Here is a 23,034-nt window from a genome sequence, read left to right on the forward strand (position 1 = left end):
ATAAAATGCAAAATCCATGCCACCTCCAGCAAAATATATGTTGGTACTACAGCATACATTAGCATAAATGTAGTTTTGTGTTCAAGTGTGTGTATTCAGGAGTTTAATTTCTGTATTTGCCTCCTGAAGTGACATTGCCACCACATCACTCTCAGTATCTTAACCAAACCAGAAAGTGATTTCTGTGGAAAGGTATTAAGTGTTTATTATCACATAAAGAACCTTTTATCACTCTAACCTAAAAATTATACTGTTCATCCCTTTTTCCAGAGAAGATAAACATTGCAGTTAGTTGTTGTGTTAAAATAAAAATAAGCCTCTGTAACCAATTTACAGAGTCTGATTTATCTGCTTTCACATTAATTGCATTCTGCCAGCAAGCAGGACAGTTGTTTTCCCCATCCCTTCCCAATGAGTGTCCTACTGGAGCATTTCCAAATTTAAGATGTACAGCATCATCCTCCCCCTCCACCTTCTGTCCAAGTTACTTCTACACTAATTAACATCAAATCAAACACACTGAATTCTTAAAACAAAAGGCACTTCAAGAAAGTTTCTGTTTGGATACAACAGTATTGGTGCCAGGAAGATACAAAAAGAAATAACAAAAGCAATCAACCAGGAAGACAAGTTACCACACAATTTAAAAAGCTAATTCTCATTATCTCCAATTTCTGAGTCACAAGGAAAGCAGATGATGTCCCACACTCAATTCACCAGCAAGGTCACCTAACATTGTTGAGCACACTAGCACTGTCACCCAATTTTCTAGCCTCCACAGCCTTCACAAGTCTGCCTGCAGTTCTCACTCCCTGCAACTATCAAGTAGACTTGAGGATGTCTTTTCTGGGACCCCTTCCCCATGGAAAAGAATTACAAAATTCACTGCCTCATGAGAAAAAAAGGAAACCAAACAAACAATAGTTCCATATGGTTTACTACATCCTCTCAGCAAGTCCCTTACCTGCCCCACAGTTCCTGGAAAAGCCCTGATGACTGTGTCTTTAATACAGTTCAGCAATAAAAGCATATACTGCCTTGTACATCTTTGATAGATTACCCTCATTTCTTTCAATAAAAGTCTGATTTAACAGAGCTTTTGAGCTCACACTTCATTCTGGTTGTTACAGAAGGATGCTCAACACTGACAGAAGCCATGGTGAGCCAAGTCTTGTTCACAAAGACACTCAACAAGCCCATTAATACGCTGCTGGTTACAAAAGTAATCCAAATACCATCCAAACTGTTGTGGGAAAGAGGACTGGTTTTCTTTTGCCATCTCAATTTTCTGGGGCTGCAGGCAAATTTTTCAAACCAAGTCAAAACTGCTATCTGATTTGGGATATTCTCTTCACCTGTAGTCAATTTAGTCAGCCTGGCAGGGACAGTGAAGTCATTCCTGGCCATTATAAATAACTTGCTTCTCACCTTTGTCGCCTATCTTTTCCTTCACCACAGACATTTTTGTCAGTTTCTCAGATTAACCTGCACTCATTTACTTTAAAGTCTCTTTCCAGGGTCAAAACAGATTTGAGAGCTGTGTTTAAGTACATAAGTACAGGTACACTGTACTTACATGTATACACTGTGTATAAGTCCTCAAATATGCCCAAGAAACTCAAATACTGCAGGTATTACCCTGTAATTCACAATATCATAACCCAATGAGAACAAAGCAGCAATTCCAAGGCATTGCTTCTCAAAAGAACAGGCCATGTGTCCATACTAGCACATTACTAAAAACCTCAGCAGTGACAGATTCGCCTTATACTTGTAGCAGAATGAGATTATTTCTTACTCTCATTAATGAAACAGCTTTACATTCATCCTCGAAAAATAAATCCTCTGAAGCGTCTGCTGTGTAACTTAAGTCTTTAACCCAAGACAAAGCAGAAGTTGAGTCCCTAGACTCAAAGGCCTAAGCTGTTAGAGATAAGAAAGCTTGCCCAAGAATGCAACTCGAAGGCAGAACGGCTGGAAAATCAGGAAAATTGATATATTCCAGTAAAAAAAAAAAACAAAAAAAAAAACGAAAACCAAAAGCCAAAACAGCTAACCACAAAAAAAAAAAAAAACCAAACAAAAACCACAAAACCACAACACATCAAACAAACCCAAATTCACACTGTGTTAGGGTATTACAAAGACCATCTCACTTACTCTCAGGTGGAGGCACCACAGACAAGAAAATACTTTGGTCTGTGACTGTCCATAACAGTAGTATGCAGGACAAAGCAGTAAGCTGAGTAAGAGACTGAATTTTCTGAAGCCCTTCCACTAGAACCCCAGTATGGCTACAGTAAAAGTTAAGAAGCACTAGAAGATGTTCAGATCACCCAGCTGCACAGTCAAGACTGCTAAGGAAGGAAAGCTCCCTTCCTGCTGGAAGAACTGCCACAGCTCTCCTGACTCACAAACAAACCCAGACAATATCACATCACTGGTTTTAATTAATCCATGGTTAATAAAATGTTAAAATAGCTGTTGAAACAGGACTGTGAAAGTTTAAGGGTTTTTTTGGGGAGGTTAACCTTGTATACCTGCAGGGACACAGTTTCTTGGGCTTTCTTTCTCTCCAAAACCATTTAGAGACTTCAGGTTCACATTAATTTGAAGAATCAATTGGCACAAAGAAAATTACTAAGGAGGAGGGGAAATGGAATATTCATAAATTTCTGAAAAGCCTTTCAAAAATCCTTGCATCACACAGTAGAAAATCTATCCTAAAGTGACAGCAGACATAAATACAGTCTGTTCAAGTCTATTAATTTGAAAGAAAACTAAATTTGCAAAGTGAGACTGAGGCATAAAACAAACCCCCTAGAGCATGCCAATAATGTGCATATTCACAAGCAGCTGAGGACCTAACAGAACCCAAAGGAAACATGGAACATGGAAGCAGTTCGTAATACTTCTAGAATTTTTTCCCCAAGTGCCTATTCAGCCCTTCTGCCAGTTTTCTGATTCAAATAATTCCCAAACTCTTCTAACTAGCTCTAATTTGGATTTTTTCAGTCCCTTCACTGGGGTCATTTTGACATGGGAAAAAAAAATAAACATCATCTGCTAGGGAAATGTATCAAGATACTGAAAAACATCAACAACAGAAGTAAAGCAAAACTAGACAGGGTTTGATTGGGGATTTTTTAAACTTCAGTAGAGCAGATAAGCTTACTGTAGCTTCTATCAGAAAACAAAATCAATGGTGACTAAATCATCTGTGAACCTCCAAGTACAGAGGACAGAGCTGATCTTGTTACAACCTTCTCAAAATATGTTTTGTTTAGTCTAAAGACATAGAACAGTGGAGACACCACAGATTCTCTAAATACTCCTCTTCCCCCTCACCTCCCGAGTCTCAGGAACATATTGGAGTTTAATATCTTTACCATAAACCTGTTAAAAATTTTTGTCCCACCACCATTTTTCCCTACAGATTGGATGTCCATCTTCCATCTCTGCCTACCTAACTCAACTGCCTTCAAGCTTTTCCTCCTAGGTCACAACCTTTGAGTGTTTAATCATGTTCCCAATGTCTCTGAGCTCTTCCTAGGGACATTATTCTTGAAGTGTGCTGAAGTTCATCAGATGAGATCTTAACATCAAGCATAGCTAAGTCCATCCTATCCCTCCAGCTTACATACAGTTCCTTCTAGTTCAAAGTAAGAAGAGTACCCCTATATCTTACACATGTGCAGAAAAACACATTAGATTTAGTCAACAAACCAGCACTTGGAAAGGAAGCACAATCTTCATAACTAATAGGAAAAGGGAGTTTCAGAACAGCTCACTAGAGGGAGTCCCCATAAAGAGCATGAATATGCCTGGCCGGTGCAATGGAAAACGAGAGCACAAACACAGCTTCATTTTAAAATCATCTCTGAAACTTTGTCACTGCTAAAATACCCAGGATTTAAGAGCCTGGTGTAAACTACCTTAGTTTTTGAAAGAGGTCACAGATACCCAATTACAGAAATTCCCTACATCAATACCAAGCTGTATTGATACAGCTTGAAAACAAAGATAGGAGAAAAACCTACAGCGGGAAGAGCTTCTATTAAAAAGCTTTATTTTAAAACTATTTAATAATGAAAGAGTGGAGCACACACAAATTACTAAAAATAGTTATTAAAAACCCATAGTATTAAGCAATACCTATGGCAAAGAAAATTGCTCTTGGAACTCCATGAGCAAAAGTAGATAAGGGGGTGGAGGGGAAGAGGAAACAAACAAACAAACAAACAAAAATCAAAGAACCACTGAAAAGAATGTATAGCAGCTACACCCACAGGCTTGTGGTATTAAAATGAAATTCTGTTTAACAAGTCAGACAGCTTTATGTTTTCTTTTTTTTCCTCCAGTTCAGAAAAACAAGAGTAACAGACTGAACTGCAAGAAACAAAGCTGAAAATGGTAGAGTTTCATCATTTACAGTCACTTTTAGAATTCACAGCTGAAGGAAGCAAATTAATTCCAAGTTTAAAATAAATAATAAGTCTGCCTGCTATCTCATCCCAGCTACAACAGCTACTAGTAGAAACGTGTGTGTCCATAAGGAAGACTTCTCTAGCAGTAGTCCAGAACATCATCTGGAAACAGAACTGAGAAAAGAACCTGAGAGAGGGACAAGAACCCCAACATCAACCCCAGACAAGAGCCAGCTCTTCCACTACCAAGAGGATCCTCAATAGAGGCTGAACTGGGCATTGCTCCACTATCTTGGTCTGCTAAAACAACAAAGGAGTTGAGTGAGCTTTAAGTGCATCTGACCACAGGGAAAGGTCCAGCAACCACTCAGCTACATAATCCGTGTGCTCTTCCCTTCAGTGTGTTTTTTATAATGCTTTGTTTTTACAAGTGCCCTGTATAAATTAAAAATGACAAACTATTAGCAATTACTAACCTCACATTTAACACAGCTTTCCATTCCATTTGTTTCTGCATAATCTTCTTCCAGAGTGTTAGAGAAGACAGATTGTAAGATCTGTTACATTACGTGCCTGCATCTACTCCTACTAACCGCGGATGATTGTACAGGGATGGCAATTGCTTATCTAAATCAAGATAAGCATTATTTCCATATGTTCGATCACCAGGGGGGGAAGCATTCACAGATGCACTCTAGTACTTCAGATTTGTTGTACATATTTGCTCTGTCACTGCTTGGACTTAAACAAGCTTCAAACCTGAGCACAAGGAAGAAACATCTGTTGCAGACAAATCGCTTTCTACCTAGCCAAAAATGCAGCACACACCATGCAAAGTCAAAGACACTTGATGAACACCAGCACCTTCTCCCCGGCTGCACACTCTGCCAATATGCTCCATTTCAGCTAATTATGAAGTGACATAATTGGATTAGCCAAGAACTACAGCCAAGTACAAAGCTTATGAGGCACAGAGACATCACAAATCACAAAACAGATGGGGTTGGGTGGAACTTCTAGAGATCAAGTTCAGCCTCTCCACTGAAAACAGGGCCAACCCAGACCAAGTTGCCCAGGATGCTGTTCCAGTTGGATCTTCAGTGACTCCACAATCTCTCTAAGCAACCCCTTCCATTACTCATTCAATTCCACAGCATGTGCTTTCTTACACTCAGTTTCCTCTTTTGCCTTGTGCTCGTTGCCTCGTTCTATCACTGTGTATGGCTAAGAAGAGTCTGGAGCCATCTTCTTCATACCATCCCATCATTTGTTTATAAACATTGATCAGATCCCATCTAGGGCATCTTCAGGCTAAATCCCAACTCTCTCCACCTCTCCCTGCAGGAGAGATGCTCTAGTCCTTTAATTATATTTGTAGTTCATATGGTACATCAACTACACTTCCCAGATTTGCACCAGTCAAAAATTTTCTGAGGTTCCACTCTGCCCCATCTTCTGCATCAGGAGGTCATGGTATCTCCCAAACAAGGCTTTTCAGGAGGTATGAAATATCCCAATTTAAGGATATGAGCATCACTTATGTCCGCTGGTTAACTGAGGAGAGAAGACCATATCCAATGAACTACACTATAACTAACAGTACTACAACACATGCCCAAGCCAAGAACTAGCTTACTTGGTCGAAGTTGAATGTAGTGATATGGCTATCAGCAGGCCATGAACAAGGCTGTAAATGCAAGCCTTTACTTATCAGTCGCATTATTAAATTGGAGCCATTAAAGACAGTTCCACATTCAAGAGAGTAAGACTGGCATACCAGAAATTATTAAAAAGAAAATTGCCAGTCGGTCCTAGGAAACCACACAAAACTCATGCAAAATGCAGTTACTCTTGTGTTACAAAAGTCTTGCATAGTCATTACAGTGTTGTGTTACAACCTTTTCCTCACTCTATCCCACACAGCTCTATTTGATCCCCAAACAGAAAAGTGAGAGGCTAAAAAAATCCATTTAAGTCTGGTAGAAGAGGAAGGAGAAAAAATGAAGAAGCATGGACTCAGTATGGAGTGCAAAAGTACCCAAGACAAAAGTTTGAGAAAGCAGTAATAACAAACAAGGAAAACAAGAAAAAGAATTCGTGATTCTTACTTGTGATGCAGCCAGGTCTGCAGGGACATGCAATTGTCAAGTAATGAATCAAAATCTTCTCACTTCAGTAGCATACACAGTGACAGCAAAGACAATGTAAGTAGGCTGAGGCCTCAGGGTGTTTGTGTGTTTACTTGGGGAGTAAGTAATCCTGCTGCTATGCTTGATTCTGCTAGCTTGAGATTTCATGATTTAGGGTCCACAGGAACGGCTGCTGGTTTCACTGTGACCCAGAAGGAGTTGTGCTTTGTATATTTAAAAGAAACTCAACTGTCTCATTTGGCATTTGGGGATTGGTTTGTTTTGTTTAGGGGTTTTTGTTTGTTTGCGTTGTTTTTTAAATGTGAGCCCTGCAGAAGGATTGGAGATTGTGACTACACACTGGAGGAAAATTGCTGTTGGATAGCATATTTACTAAGTTCTTGCTGAAGCCCAATTATCAGTACTTCATTCTGAGGGACAGCAAGAATTTTGATATGGAGATCCCACTTCCAGAACAGCATACCTTGTAGTTAAGTACATACATTAAATGGTCAACTAAAGTCATATGGAGGCAATAAGTACACTGCATCGTCTCTGACTCAATCCCTACTTTGTAACCTCCCTCTACTACAGAGAACTTTTTATCAAGAATGGAAGAAAAAATAGAGGAAAAGCATATTACTACAGGTAAGGCCACTTGGTTAGATTTCCTCAAAGACAAAGCAGATCACTTTCACTGCTAGAGCTGTGTCTTGGTAGTATCACACCCTTCATACAACCACTCCCAGTATGTTCAGATCGATCCAGTACCTCCTGGGTACCCTTCATCCAAGATGTATGCTATCAGCAGCACAATAATCCTTCACCTAAGTTTAGAAATTGGCTAGAAAAATAATGCCTTTTTGTGAGCAACCAGGCATCAGGTCTTAAGCAGCTCCTATTTACCAAGCAAAAATATTTTCAAAAGATAGGTACAGCACATACAGCAACCATCAATAAAACAAATTTATAGTGAGAAATCACAAATTCACTGACTTTCATTCATTAGCTTACGAAGCAGTCAAGTTTTACTCTACAGTCCCTGCTTTTTCAGTTCCCTACACCTTTGCTAAGCAACAGCTTCTCTAGTTGAGCATTACAGCCTTTTGTAGTATTTACCATGGATCTTGAAAATTAAAAAGTTACTACCATCAAACTACAAAATTCATATAAAACTGCAAGCAAATATTTCATGGTATTTTCATTCAAGAACTCTGCACAATATATAGTGACAACTGCTTACCAGATGGGTCAAGTTTTATGCAAGTACAAGAAATAATGCATTCTACAAGAAGCCATTGGGCTTGGTGGACGTGCTTACCTTGCAGAATCTCGTCTCCCTTATTCACCAAGATACTGCACATATTTTGCCACTCTAAGAAACCAGAGGGTTTCAATAAAAACGGCAAGGTACAGAAGAAAACCTTCAAAATTTGAAGATGACTCTACCAAGACTCTACCCTCTAGAATTGTGAGGCTTACTGGAAGGACTTGAAAAATATAAAGCAATAAAAATTCACACACAATTACAAGCTCACTAGGAGCAAGGAGATAGAGCTCTATCTTCTTCTGCATGCCTACCTTGAAGATGCACCAGACCTTGAAGCCCTTGAGTCTATATAAGGCGTATCTTGGTGTGCAACATCTCTTGTCTGGATATAATTGTGTGATGCACATACAAACCTTCCCCTGCAAGAACTCTGGGAGCAATGCAGAAAGGGGGAAAACGGAATTTTACTTCTTCTTTAAAGATAGCTCACCTGTATGTTCAGTGACAGTTATATAAAGTACAGGTTTTGCTTTTCAGTTGATGTGGATTTATTAAGTATTCCCACAAAAGGACACACTGCACTACACAACGTGCTTGTAAGGGAGCGGTGCCTTTTTTTAAAGATTACCTTACTCACATAGAAAGGATGACATTAAGCATACAGGAATAAATCCAACACAGATTGAGCTCCAAGTCGTATTTGTGCAGCAAATGAAAACCAAGTAACTTCGAACACCATTACAGAGTATTCATCAGTAAGAAAATCAAAACAGCCAGTATTTGGATAAACAAGCCTCTTTAAAAAAGCAAAGAGCAGAATATGGAAGCTAAATATTTTCAAGGAAGACAGCTGTGCAACCAGCTCTACACTTTCTTCTTATCTGCATTATAACAGACCAAGTCTTTTGGACACAATCTTCTTGCTAAGCTGTAGAGCAGACTTTCAGAACTCGGTGTTTGATCTTGACCTCCTAGAGATGCTATTACCGCAAAGGTACATGTAGGAAACAACTTTCACTTTCTGAAATAAACATATTTGCTACAACAGAATAAGGCTAAGAGATTTAATTTTGGAGTATGTGCATTCCCTAGCATCCTGTCCACAAAATAAAACATCTAGAAACTCTGGTAAAGATCCCTGTGAAGCAAACTTCTGCTAACATGCCAAGCCAATATGCAATAGCTCCAAGTCTCAGTACCTGTTCAGTGTACAAACATTATGCTTTTCCCTCCCCTCTATTTAAATAAGAATTAGTTCTTATTGATATGTAACCACACAAAATTGTAATTTCAATGGTTTTAAAGATGTGCAAAATAGCGGCTTGTATTTAAACAGGATTGTTAGGCCACCTGTCCAGCACAGAGTGTTTTCTGTGCATGGTTACAAACATGTCCATGTGCAACACTTCCTACAGGGCTGAGGAATTCTGTGTCAACTGGATTTTTCAGTGACACATCAGCTAGATGTGTCACTCCATATAGGAAAAACTCTAACAATATTCAGACAATAGTCGGTTTGTTAAACATTTTTATGTGGTGAGCAGTTTAGCTCTAGTGAACCAAGAAAAAGCAAATCAAGCTTATCTGGTTGCCAATGATTATGTGTGTGTTAAAAACCTAATCAAGTGTTGAACTGCATGAAGCAAAGGCAGCTATGCATGAAAGCTGAACAAGAACCAGAGATCTCTATGAGCTTAAGCTGCATCAGTGACCCCCCCCCTCCTTAACAAAGGGGGGGACACCTAAACCAGGGTCCTTACATGGTGGTTAACTTTCAGAGTTAGTGCGAGCCTGCCACATCCAGCAAGCAGCATTTGACAGGCCTATCCTGCATGGTCACTAATTATTACTAGCCCCAGGCAGCAAATCCAAGCTGGAACAGTAGTTCAAAAGAGGCTCCCAGACTTCTGCAGGAAGACATCAGCTATTTCCTTCTTCACCTGAAGACATCCAAAAGTCATGCAGCCAGTCAACTGGGCAACACATCTACACTGGTAAGCTGTGACAAGGGTACAATTTAACAGCTTGATCATGGCCTCAACATAATCATAGATGCATGGCTTCTATGCTGGCACATTGGCTCACATCTGTCTGCAAAAGACTGTGAGGACATATGCCACAATCCATCAGAAATTTTATGTCAGGCTTTAGCCAAGCTGCCACAGTAAGCAAAATTATGCTCAAGAGGAGCTCTTCATGCTAAAAACAGAGCTCATCCTCTATAAAGGGAAGATGGGAGGAACCAAAGGAGAAAAAACAGGTATATACATAAACACAAATCACTGGAAACCAGGATGCATTGAACTTCGTCACTCAAAAAATTGGTGTTTTTATTCTTTTCCTTGGTAGTCTCAAATATGTGACAATTCAGCCACTGAAAAAAAATTCAGACTGAAACCTGAGAAAACCCTACACTTTCTCAGCAATTTCTGAGGAACAGTGCAGATGGACTTACAACACAGCATCTCTACTGCTAAAATCATCCTTCCTCACACTCTGAACAAGCCTGCCAGCTGACAACATGCTGCATCAGCTGTAGTATGACTCTGGGTAGTACTTCCTTAGGGGTCCCTGCACAAAGCTTCAGTCCGCTGTGATGTTCAAGTAGCAACAAAAAAGATTGCTTCTCCTGTTACACAGGAGAGGATCTTGGGAATTGCTAATCTGGTGCAGACTTGTGTCACCAGCACTTAAAACATTTTAAATATTCTTTCTGGCAAGTAAGTGCTTAACTTACCCTTACATCTCTACTTACTATTTCCCTCTACATGTTGAGAGCTTGCAGAGCTTCTGTAAGGATATGAATTCATTACTGAGAGCAACATCCTCTCCTATGGTTAGATCTTGCCCCTCAAGGAGCTAGCTGTCACTGGAGATAAGAGGGTTCTCTCAGCTGCATGCAGAAAGGCCACAAAATTATAACTCTATCAAGGACCTGTATAATCTTAACACTGTGTGGAAGTTAACTTGTTAAAAAAATCATGGAACAGTAGCTTAAAAATAAATCATCATCTTAATTACATCAAAGACAAGTGATTTACTTTCTTAGAGAGATTAGCCACAGTGGATTATATGTTCTTAATCTATATAAAAAGCTTATTTTTTTTTAACTTTTTAATAATTATCCCTCACACTTGCCAAAAGCAAGATTGTGTTTTCTCCCTCCACAATGCTTTAAAGAAAACTAACACAAGTATCATTTCTTTCTTTGACAGCTAATCAATCCTATAAAGGTTATATGTATGCAGCTCACCAGGGAACAGCAAGGTCAACTGAATACCTATTGGTTCTTTTGTTTACAGTAGTATGTAGATAGAAATGCTTTCCTCCAAAAACAAACCACTACATACCACCCCACAGGTCATGTCTCAGTTTACACTCATGTAAGCTTGCATTTAAGATTTTTTTTCCCATCTCTGGGCTGTGCAAAGCTATGTTTGGAAAACGAATATCTGAAGTATGTGTTTAGGAAGACAGAAAGGTGTGAGGCATCAGTAGGTCACATGGTCAGATTTGTACCACTCTGTAGTTCTGCATCTGTTCGGGACAGATCCCCAATGGGCAGCCAAGAGCCTGGGAGAAGCAAAGCACGCAGGGCTCTGCTTACTTCCTACTGCTATGGCAGCCTTTAACATCTGTTGCAGCCAAACATAACCAACACAGCCTTAGTCACTCTTCATTATGCCATGAGCAGAGTCTCCTGGGCACCTTCAGAACACACTAATAAGCTGCAAACACGGTTTTCTGTCATTTCCGCTCCAAATTCCTTTGCTGCTTCCTCAACATATATACAGCATGGACAGACAACTGAAATGGACAAACACATTTATGGCCACCTCCACAAAAAGCACAGAATTTCCTAAGTATTCAATGTACTTAATTACCACAATATTTACACTACACATTGAAGCCACGTATGTTAGTCTTTTAGTGGAGCCCCCCAGCCATTATGCACAGCAATTAATAAGCAGTGATCTCCACATTCATCCAAATGACACAGCTTTCTAACCTTAAACACACCAGTCTTCCAGAGAACTTGTGATAAAATGTTTACCATGCATAACTGAGGGGCGTGCCAATATATTGAAAGTGAGGACAAAACCAACTACAGCACCAGTTTAAGTGAGGCTGGACCTCGCACTCAAGGCCACAGCTAACAGCAGGAGACCCTGAACTATGGAATAAAAGTCTCTGAAGTTTTCTACATGAACTCAGCAGCAGAAAACAAAAACCTGCTGTACTGTGAACCTAGAGTTGCTGTTGCAAAAGCACCATTTTCCTTGACTGACAGATAGCAAGTATCACACTGAGCTAAGATGTCTTGATTCACTTTCACCTTTGTCACTAAGCTAGAAATCTAATGACAGAGGCTGAAGTCACTATATAAAAAAAAAAAGATGCGAGCTGATGGACTTGTTTTTTTGATAAGGGGATGGTCTTGAAGTGTGCTGGTTTCATGCAGCTCCTACAGACCTAACTCACTGACAGGCAACTTTCAACCATCTCCATGTTCTAGTAGAATATTATTTCTTCTTCTGCCTAACTTGCTGAAAATAATGAGTGGTTTAGAGAGCTGCCATTCCTCACTTGTAGCCATGTAGGTGAATTTCACTGCAGCATAGCAGTGGCATTACTTTCCAAAGGCTGTTTGATGAGCATCACCTTGAATCCTACAGGACAGATATTCCCAAACAGGGCTACATAGAGATGATCCGAAAAACATGGTATTGCCTGTAGTCAGTTGACCATCTCAAGAAATGCCGGTCAGTGATGCTCACTTTCACCATGCATTTCTTTTCAGCAAGAAGGATTTCAAGTGGCTCATCTAGATGCTTTGTATTTATAATCTTGTGCCAACTCACTTCAAGTATTTAGAAAGCTACGGATCCATAGTACAAAGATGCTTTATTACATTCAACCTTACAATTATATATAAATCCTTAGTGTTAAAGCAGATTAATCTGAATAAAGTTTGAACTGTATTATCTTCTAAAAAAATAGAAGATTAAGAAAACCCAGAGGCTGCCAAGCATCTAAACATAATTTAATATGTTTAAAAAAAAAAAAAAAAGGCTGCAGACCTTTCACATCTCTTAATGTTAAAAATAAAGAACAACTGTTACTGCATCAGTCCATTTTAACTTCATCCAATTAAGAGTAGCTCTTACCATGAGCAAAGAACTTTAAAGCAGCACCTGAATTTGTTGCTTTCTTGGCACTACTGCTCTACCAACGAATCCCGGAGGCTCTGAGAGTCAGCAGCCTAGAGTTCAACTATATAATTTATTCCATTTTCCAATTTATCCTGATTATGCAACAAAGCATTTTTCTACCAATGACACAACAAAACTCTGCGACAACAGAATTCCCAAGATCCTAATTTTCCAAAAAGCTTTTAAGAACATTTTTTCAAAAACCATCTCACATTCCTCACTGAAGAATGAAGACATCTTTGGGAATAACTGTGTACCCAAGGAAAAGTTAATATACCTATTTAACTTTAAAACACATGTAGTTATTCATCTACATGCTCGCATTTTACTCACCAAACATCACAAAACAGAAGTACAGCTGGAGAGACGAGTGCCGAGCATATAGTAGCATATTATAAACAGCACTGAAATAAAGGTATGTTAACTCCAGAGCTTCAGAAAACAAGGCCATTATTTGCATGCTGTCAGAAGGGAATGCTACTTCAAAATACATAACAGAAGATATGAGATGTGTCTATCTTTTGTATGTTTGAAGGATAAGTGGGAAGAATGATGGATTACAGTTACTATCCAGCCCTGCATGACAGGATTATTCTTCATTTCCAAAGTGAACAGTTCACTTTCTTAATAAATGTAATTACAACAAAGGAAGCTTTTCTGTTTACATAACTACTTCAAGAACAAGAACTTTTTTCTCTTCCTACCACCTCTGGTATAAAAGAAGATCATTTATTGACAGCAGTACTGGAAAGAAAAGGGACAACATTATTATGTTCAATCTCTGAGGCCCACTTGTGTAGCCTGTTAAGATGTACACCAAAACCCAGGGTTGTCAAGAATGTAGTCCTCCTGGAAATGCTAATGTTCACATCAACTTGCTTCCCACATTTCAGAGGAAGCACCAGGTCTAGCCCACATCATGCCCTCCTTCCCACCCTCACCCCTCAAATAAAAAAATCCCAAAGTATCAGAAATCTTGACCAAATTTAATTCCAAACCATACACCAACTTAATTTCTTATGGTAGTCATGTCCATAAAAAGAAACTTGCAAAAGTCCTAACGTTTTGTTTTAGTCACAGAAGAGGAAAACTAAGACTATAAACAGCTGCTTTCAACTTCCAAATGTTTTCAAACACCTTTGCTGCTATAGAAAAAGACAAAGCCCTTGCCAGCTGCCCTTCAGAATTCCCTGAACTGACTCCTCAGAAGCCTTTACACTATTACACAAACCTCTGTTACACAAACTCCCAGCCTTGCCAAGATTTACCTCAACATCAACTTTCTACAAGCTTTATTGAATTGCTTCAGAATTTAGTTCTGAATACCCTTTCATACCAGAGTAGAAAAGAAACACTTCTCCACAAATTAAGGTATCTTATCCAAATTTGGAAACAGAAGAGCAAGCAGAGCAGCCAGGTTGGTTCTTTCCCAACACAAAGCTTCCAGGTAATTTCAGTTTCCACAGTTCTGTACAGACTTTCAATCATCTTCTTTTAAGCCTTCATATTACAAGAATACATGCTTAATTGGAATCTCCTAACACCCTCCAGCAAGTCATTCACATTTAAAAGTCAGTACCACAAAGCACTGGTATTGTTCTTGCAATTTTTCCTAACAATAAGTACAAAAATTTGTGCTGCACTGAATATCCTTGATCTCCAGTTGAGTATCAACAGGGACTTGTTGCCAGCCCATATGCTCTTTGCTTCTCCTACAGCTTCTTACTTCAGCAGCTGATTGATTGCACCTGCCTCACTATTTGTTCTTGGGTCTTTTCTTGATTTCCTCATCACTCTTCCTGAACAGCCACTCTACACTTTACTAATCAGTCTGTCATCTTTTTCACTGTATACAGTGATGGAAGTAAATGATAAAGAACTTTTTCCACATTCCCTATCAATTGCCATTTTGATTTGTCAGGCATTCAGAGAATTTTTTTTTCCTCCCTTCAGACCATTTAGTTTGTCACTGCAAGAAGAAGCCTTTCATGTGAAGAGAATATCAGAACTTGGGTTTGGTATTGTCAAGTCATATATTACACCATACCTGGGGCTTCACTTTCTCTCTTCAGAGACTCACTTAGGTTGTAGCAGTTGCTCTCAGCATGTCCCAGCACATGGAACAGAAGTTCTCATCAGCAAGAAAACTTAAATTCTAGTTTTTCAGTATCTCAGCTCAGAAAGACAGTTCTTACATAATTCAAATACCTTCACAGTAGGATCATTATTTAAGGGAAATAAAGTTTCAAACAGATGCAGTTACAATCACACTACTGTATGTATTTCTTTCAATTGCACTGATAAGTTGAAAAGCTGAAGCATTTCAACAGTCTAACCTTCTGAAAGATCACTATTCCACATGGCTTACTTACAACAAGCACATCAGAGAAAACAAGTGGCTATGGATATTTTGTTGTACTGCACATTCAGGAGAAAAGCTTCAAGCAGCACAGAAGAAAGTGTGTTTCAACAAAACTTTTGCCTTCTAGCATTTTTTGCAGTGTGCCAGGCACAAACAAAAAGAATACAACTACAAGAAAATAAACACACCACTGCCATGATTCAATACCCACATGTTAGACACTGACATTTTGCCTGTGTGAAGTGTAACAGCAATCACAATGTAAATCCACATCTTGTCACATTCAGCAGGCCAAGTAATACATTATCTGTGAACTTCAGTACATTATACAGAATCTGAAAGTAGTCAGAATAAAAACATGGTTTAGGCTAGAACAGATGAAGAGTCTTCACATTATATACTAAATATCCCTATGCAGCACAGGCCTTTGAAAAAGTCAGGTAATCTTTTTTTATATCTATGCATCCTTTGTTTTCTAGATGGACAGACTTCTTGATGTTTTAAGATATAAAAGACCTACTCTAATGGGAGAAAAGCATCTATGGTTACAGTTGCAATACAGCACTGAAGAGCTTGGTAACCTCTGACATATTTTCATTTCTAAAGTCACTAAAATTGCTTTTAAGAGTAGATGATAGCATTAGCTGTTTATTACAAAAGAATCTGCAAATCTGTCAGCTCCAGATTGTGTTTAAAAAAAAAAGTTACAGCTTTCCTATTTTATTAGGAACAGCTGATTAGCTCCAGGCCTCATCTCACCTGGAGAATTATCACAAAGACCATGTTCACCTGCAGCCACAAGATTACTCTACACTCCTGTTCACACAGGGCAGCAGTTACCCTTAATGGTAACAAAAGGGTCAGAAAACTAGTCCTCCATCTACAGAACTAGGAAACACTTTAGGTCTCTTAGTTAGAGCCCCCTCCAAAAAACCCCCAAGATTCAGCCAAGTAGGATAATAAAACAAAGAAAGAAAAAAAAGGAGGAGGAAACCAGCTCAGAAAAGGTCCTTTTTCCACACATTTGTGTGGATGAAAGACAAACAGCTGAAGAACAAGAAAGACACTGTTACCATACTAATTACAGAATACAGAATTCTATGTAAATGAATGAGATTCTTATTTTTGGTCAGCCTTCACTGCAAGTACTTAGACAATTCTACTGGTGATAGCACAGCATACACTAAGAGAAGGGAAGTTAATCAAGGCCAGGATGATGTTCCATGAAAGCAGGCAGAACCACAAATAAGAAATACTGTTTTCAAATCAAATTTCACCCATTCCTGTATGTTCAGAAAAGAACACAACCTCCATACTTCCCCTCAGCTTTTTAGGCACCAACAAGAAAAACACTATTTTGCCCAGAGACCCCATACTATTCCTATGCTCACAAAGTTTCAAGGACAAAGTTAATTACATAAGGCTGACTGTTGGAGTATCTGGAAAGTAAGATGAGAATTATTTTACACACTTAATGATACCAGTGTTATCAGGACTCTACCTGGGCAAACTTGCAGAATTAGAGGACACCAATGAGGCTTTAAGAAATTTTGTTGGGCTTTTTCCCTCCCTTGTCCCCAAAGGATTCTTGCCCCCATGTCAGTCTGCCACTGCCAGCAACAACACCGATTCTAAGTCATGTCCCTCCTAAAAGTAAGACTAAGGAAACAGAATGGTTTATTTAAAAAAAGATTCCCATTTTACTTACCATCACTTTCACTCTTACTTTTTAGATCTTCCATCCATGTTGGGATACTTTTCAATGCAACATACTCTCGTGAGTACTCTTTGCGCCTTTCTTCCAAGGTCATCTTCAGCAACCGCTCTGTTTAGGGGAAAGAGAAATACAGTAAATTTTGCAAGCTTTAACATGTTCTTGAACACTGAACAAGTAGTGACCAATTCAGTATCCTCAGTGTAATTAAATCCCATTTGAGAGAACCAAGCACAGGTGATTCAGTGATTTGGAATTAACAGGAGCTAAACATCTAAACAACTGCATGCATCTATTTCTGGACATCCCAGTTCAGCAAGAAGAAAAGCCCCTTCAACGGTACTCTCAATTCATTACTGCAGCTCTTCTTCCTGCCACTTTAAATCAAGGATGAGAAAACTAGTGGCAAGTTTATTGATTAAGGAATTCTTGGTTTATAGAATTCTTTTTGAGTTATTAAAGTCTATTACTTACGTTCTGTATTCGTAAACCAGAACCAAAAAAAAAAAAAGAAGAGTTAATTTATCAACACTGAGACATTTTTACTTAAGTGAGTTTAGCAATGACAACAAGGAAAGGCAGGGAGTATGGCACAAAATTAACAAAGTGCTGCTACATTACAAAAGAAATTAGAGCTAAAACAAACATGTCACTTTCTAGATGGCTAGAGTGATAAGAAAGGCATTTTTGTTTGGTTGGCTTTTTTGTTCTGCAAACAATGTAGTTTTCAGCATGAGAAAACCGCTGTCATTTGCTTCAGACACATCCAGTAGCATTTAATCCCACTTTGGGCCAAGAATTAGTAGCTGTGGAAAATACTAAGATATCTGTTAGATACCCAAGAGTAATTAATACAAATACACAAGTTTGACAAATTTGGTTGAACATAATCCCAAGTGCTAGAAAAGCCCCCTGCCATTCATCAGTTAAGCGTGTTTATAAAAAGCAGACCAGGACCTGCATGAACTGCAGTTGCTGGATTTAAAGTGCTGCAAAAGAGTGAGCAGCATGTGTTAAACTTTAGAGATTCTTATTCTATTAAGCATTAATATGATACACTTGGTTACCACACTAAAAACACATATGGATGGTTGTTCTCTCCTGAGAATATCATTACATCTTTTTTTCAGACTTTTAGTGAGAAGTAAAGCCTCAGAGACTGTACAATTATGACAGCTACTGCCAACTCTACTTTTCTTCAGATCCTGCTATAAGTGGATTAAGTCCTAAGACAAGGAATAAAACATCCCAATGACCAAACACTGCAAATAAAACCTGCACTTCAGCAAGATATTGTACCAATTTTTTCAACTGCATCCTTTTGTCTCTCCCTAACTCACCAACACTCAGTATTACTTCAACACAAGATGCAGTGTTTCCCCTTCCAACAGGAAGAGGAGGGAGAGAATAGTGGAGAAAACAACACAAACCCACAACCAGAGAGTACATCAAGACTCCTATATGCTAATCAGGTTTCTGGGTCTGATTTTACCAGTGGCAACTGTACTACTATTACCATACTAATAGTTCTTCTTGACACATTAATCACTAATAAATGCTCTCTAATGATTCAAGGGTTTTTAGGGGTGCAGGGGAGGCTAGATCTGTATTATTTGCCTTTGGCATAAAAAACTACATGGACTTAAAAAGATTATTTCCAGCTCAAGATGAAGAAGCAGCAAATGAGCTGAACTTGGAAAAAGCTCCACAGATCAAAACTTATGTTACTGGTTTTTTGTTTGTTTTTTCAAAACAGTTTCATAATTCTGCAGCCTGCAATCCAATAACCAAAGGCAGGTTTTGAGCACACATTTGTCCCCATCATTCAGCCTGGGTATCTTAAGTGGATATTTACAAAAGCAAGAGTAAATCCAACGTGATTAGGATTGCCATAACACACAACACACACACACTGAACTCCCCTATTCAACCTTAAAACACTTCGTGCTTTGTATTCTTGAACATGCATATTAAAAGTACCACAGAGGGGCATATCTGAGAGAGTGTGGGTCCCTGCATCTCAGGTTTGAGGGGCAAGCAAGAGAGGAAATTTGTAGCCCCTTCAGCAAAAGGCAGGCAGAGTCAGTACCTTACCTTCGAAACAGATTCCTCTCTATATGAAGCTTTTATAAAGCTTTGCTCTTGTGAGTGAGCAATGAGAATTGAAACTGCATTTTAATTACACACAAATCTCCTGGAAGATGCTTCCAACAGCCTTAGCTGAAACTAGTTTTCTGCCTGCAGCTGTACAAAGTGCCTTCAAAAGTTTGCAGGGAGACCAGTCCTGTGCTGTAACACAACTCCAGCCCCGCTCTTACTCTGTTCATCAGTTCTCATTAAAAGAACCACCCTGGGAGAACATGGACCAACCCTTAATTATCAAGAAAGTAATTAAGAAAAGCAAAAGTATTATCAGTGGGTTTGAACTCAATATTTAGCAGTCAGTGCTTTTTCCTTTAAAAAAGAAAGTTCTTCATAAAAATGCTGAAATCAACTGCACTCAGACCTTGATGGGAAGAGTATAACAGGCTAGTGCAGCCAGCTCTACAAGGATGCCAACAGTACCTGGGAAAGGCAAAAGGCAAACCTAACAAGATTTGATTTCAAAACTAAAACCTGGGTAGGAAGTAAAAAATCTTCTGTAGCTTACCTCTCTGGTGAAGGAGGTACTTGGTAAGAAAAGTCAGGCAGGGCTACATGCTGAAGAGCAATGAGAATGAATACAGAAGTTTTGTCTACCCTCTTCACTTAGAATAAAAAGTGCCTCCTAGCTGGCCAGAATCATCAACATGGCAGTGGAAAGCAGTAACTGGAGCAGAAGACTGGCAAATACAGTCTATTCTCTCTAGCCAAAGAAACATTGAGTTCTGTCCAGCTAGCACACACAAATGTGCCTCCCTGGATAGAAAAAACTCACCAGCACTTGTGAGATCTGGTTTGCATTCAGTAACATCACCATATGGAGAGACCACCATCCTCACAGCTGGCTAAGAAACAAAATTTGGCCTGAAGCTCATGTTTACAGCTTACCCTCTCTCCCCTCCACACCAAGGGTTCAAGTTCACGTGCCAAGCTATGAATTCACACAGACAGCAGAGCAGACAAGCTGGAATGCACAAGTGGCAGTAACAGGAACATTCACTACAGCCTAACAGAACCCTTTCCCCATCTGCCCTTGAACACAAAACCAGCATTTTTTATTTTAAATACAGCATTAAGGACTTGTGCAGGAAAAGCCAGTAATAGTTGGCTGTGTGTAAGCAATGCCTGAGAATATTTAGCTCTATCTTCTCTGTTGAAAACAGAAACTTAAATGTCTGGTAGCAGTGTTTTGCCTCCCCTTACCTACAGAAACATGTTTTGTCAGTTTTAAAAGAAAGAAGTATGCAAGAAAACTTATTTCCCCTGGGAAGATTTTGACAGAAGCAGCTATCCTCCAGTAAGATAAATTTATTTGAGTTTTAATGATTTTTCCTCTGAACTGTGCACTTAGTTTCTATCACAGACAAAAAGGCCAAATCCTATCCTTCAAACTATTCTTTTGCCGTCCTAGCTTGAAACACACACACAGTCACAGGAATGATGAAAGGTAAGAAACAAAACTTCACCTAAGACCCACTGGTGTGTTTTTGTTTTTCTTCTTCTCCTCTTTGTATATTTCTCCATTATTTGTAAACACACCAGGCAAAAAGCTTTCCTCCTAGCCAATATAAATATTATACTTCCACTGGACTAATTTCTCTTGGTGTTTACATTACTCTCCACAGTGTTCAATACAAAGTATCAAAGTGGCAAGGTCTGCATAAACCACTTGTCCCGCAGCTTTCATGCTCTAGAGTTTTGACAACGGGAATTTATAAACTGGAACTACACAGGACGAGGGTCCTTAAAAAAAAAAAAATATTAAAAAAAGCGTAAATATTTCTTGGAGGGGGGAGGGGAAAGGAGGTGTGCTTTGACAGCCCTCGTACCCCAAACATGTCACCTTGGCTGCTCCATACTAGGAGCTAAACTCAAATGCATAACGGCAGTGATACCACTAAATCATAATTTTCCTGGAAAACATACGCACTAAAAATAAGAAGAGGGCACGGCGATGACGGCATGCATCTAACTTTTCGGCCTGAAGTACTTCCACAAGGTGACTCGGGGGCGGGAAGCCTCCAGGAGAGGGGCTGTTCCTCCCTCCCCCCAGCCTCGCTTCCCTCAGCCCCAGGGCCCGACTCCTCACAAAGTTGCTCAGCGATAAGCGCGGTGGGGAGCAAACACCCCCAAATTCCAACCACACGGGGTTCTTTTCCCTCCCTCCCCTCTCGGCTGCCTGTGGGGAAAGGACCCCAGGTAAGGGGAATTTAGGGGTGTTTCAGGTGGAAGAGCCCAGGGCCAACAGCGGAGCGCACGGAGCACACCCCTACCCCTACCCCCACCCCGTCCTCAGCCCCGGGCGGCGGGAAGCGGTGCCGGGCACCCCCTGGCGAAGCGACGGCTCCGAGGGGACTGGGCAACCTCCCCACACACACACACCCCTCTCATGGTTCAGCGTGAGATAAAACCGTGAGCAGCGGGCCCGGGCCCGGCACCAGGAGGGGCGTTAATACCTTTCTCCTCCCGCCAGAGCTTTTTCCGCTTGTTGCCGGAGTACATGGTGGTGTGGCTGGCGGCGCCTCTGAGCTGCAGGTTCCCCAGGCTCACGAGGGGGTGGATGAGACGCCGCGCCAGAGCCGACCGATACCGACGCCGCTGCGCCGCTCTCTGCTGCCGCTGTTTGCTGCTGCTGCTGCTGCCGCCGCTGTTCCCCGCCGGCTTCAGCTCCGCGCCCGCCACCCGGCTCCGCACAGCGCCCGTCAGCTGGGTCACGCCTCGTTCTAACCCGACACCCCCGCAGTGCCCGCCCCCCTCCCCGCCACCCGTTGGCTCCGGCAAACGCCGCTCAGCAGCCCCCTCCTCCGCCCGCCGTTGCCGTCGGACCGGGCCCGCCGAACACACCGGCGAGAAGGGGCCTGAGGACGGCGAAGGCGATGAAACACGGGGGCTGGGTTCCGTGTGTGTGGCGGGGGGAATGCGGGAGGACGCCGGGTCGGGTAGGGATGGTGGGTGCTTGGGTGCGACAGTGGCTCCGCTGCGTGGCGGCAGCGCTCGCTGTCCCTAAGAAGAGCGAGTGAGCCGGCGGGCGGGCAGACAGTCGAGCGCACCGCCCGCCTCCCACCCGCCCCGTCCCGCCTGCTGCTGCCGCCCCTCTCCCCGCCTCCTCCGCGGGGTGGGCGGAGCACAGCGCCCTCTGCTTCCGGGTTGTCGGCCGTTACCGAGGGCGCCGCCGATTGGCCGGGAGGGTGGGAGCCGTTGCTAGGCGACCGCGTCGGGGCCTGGCGGGGCCGCGGCCTGCGGGACCCGGGTGGGCGGTACGACCCGGCCCGGATGACTGAGCCTGCCCTCCCGTCCGCGTCCAGTCGGGTTCTCTCCCGTCGTGGCAGCAAGACTGAAAGCGGAGCCGGCATTGGTGCCTTGGGACGGGGTAGGAGGCAGGTGCCGGGCTGAGTTGCAGGGGCTGCGCTCGGCTGTACCCGCTCTGATCCACGCGCACCTCGAGTGGGTCAGGGCCCACCGCAGGACCAGAGGTCAAAGCAGACGCCTCCGTGCCTCTTCCACGCTCCATTTTCCCTATTGAGATTAATTTTTAGCTCGTCCAAAGGAACGCACAAACTTCCGAGGACTAAATAAATAAATATAAAAGCTTTAAGGATCCCTGCAGCTCTACGGATCCCATTAGCTTCAGTTAGATCCATGTGGAGGTAAAGGCCCTTCCTCGTGCAGGTGAATGGATTTAGCCCTGGAACACAAGGCAGGTGCTTAACTTGGAGCTTCGCAGGAGTTACAAGGGGTTGGGAAAACAAAGGACACCCTCGCTGCCATCGGCTGCCT

General features: G+C 41.2%; 1 protein-coding gene across 1 annotated transcript in view; it reads right to left on the minus strand.

Annotated features, from left to right (window-relative positions):
* The window catches only part of LOC115598062 (translation initiation factor IF-2-like), a 104,401-nt gene extending 81,791 nt beyond the window's left edge, over nt 1-22,610 (minus strand). The window contains exons 1-3 of the mRNA XM_030447533.1: nt 22,308-22,610; nt 21,714-22,260; nt 17,110-17,226 (exon numbers count right to left, since the gene is read on the minus strand). Coding sequence (XP_030303393.1) covers nt 17,110-17,226; nt 21,714-22,260; nt 22,308-22,610 — 967 coding nt within the window. The remainder of the gene's footprint in view (nt 1-17,109; nt 17,227-21,713; nt 22,261-22,307) is intronic.
* Between the last annotated feature and the right edge of the window lie 424 nt (nt 22,611-23,034).

This window comes from Calypte anna, chromosome 3 (assembly GCF_003957555.1).
Source record: "Calypte anna isolate BGI_N300 chromosome 3, bCalAnn1_v1.p, whole genome shotgun sequence".
Classification (NCBI taxonomy): Eukaryota; Metazoa; Chordata; class Aves; order Apodiformes; family Trochilidae; genus Calypte; species Calypte anna.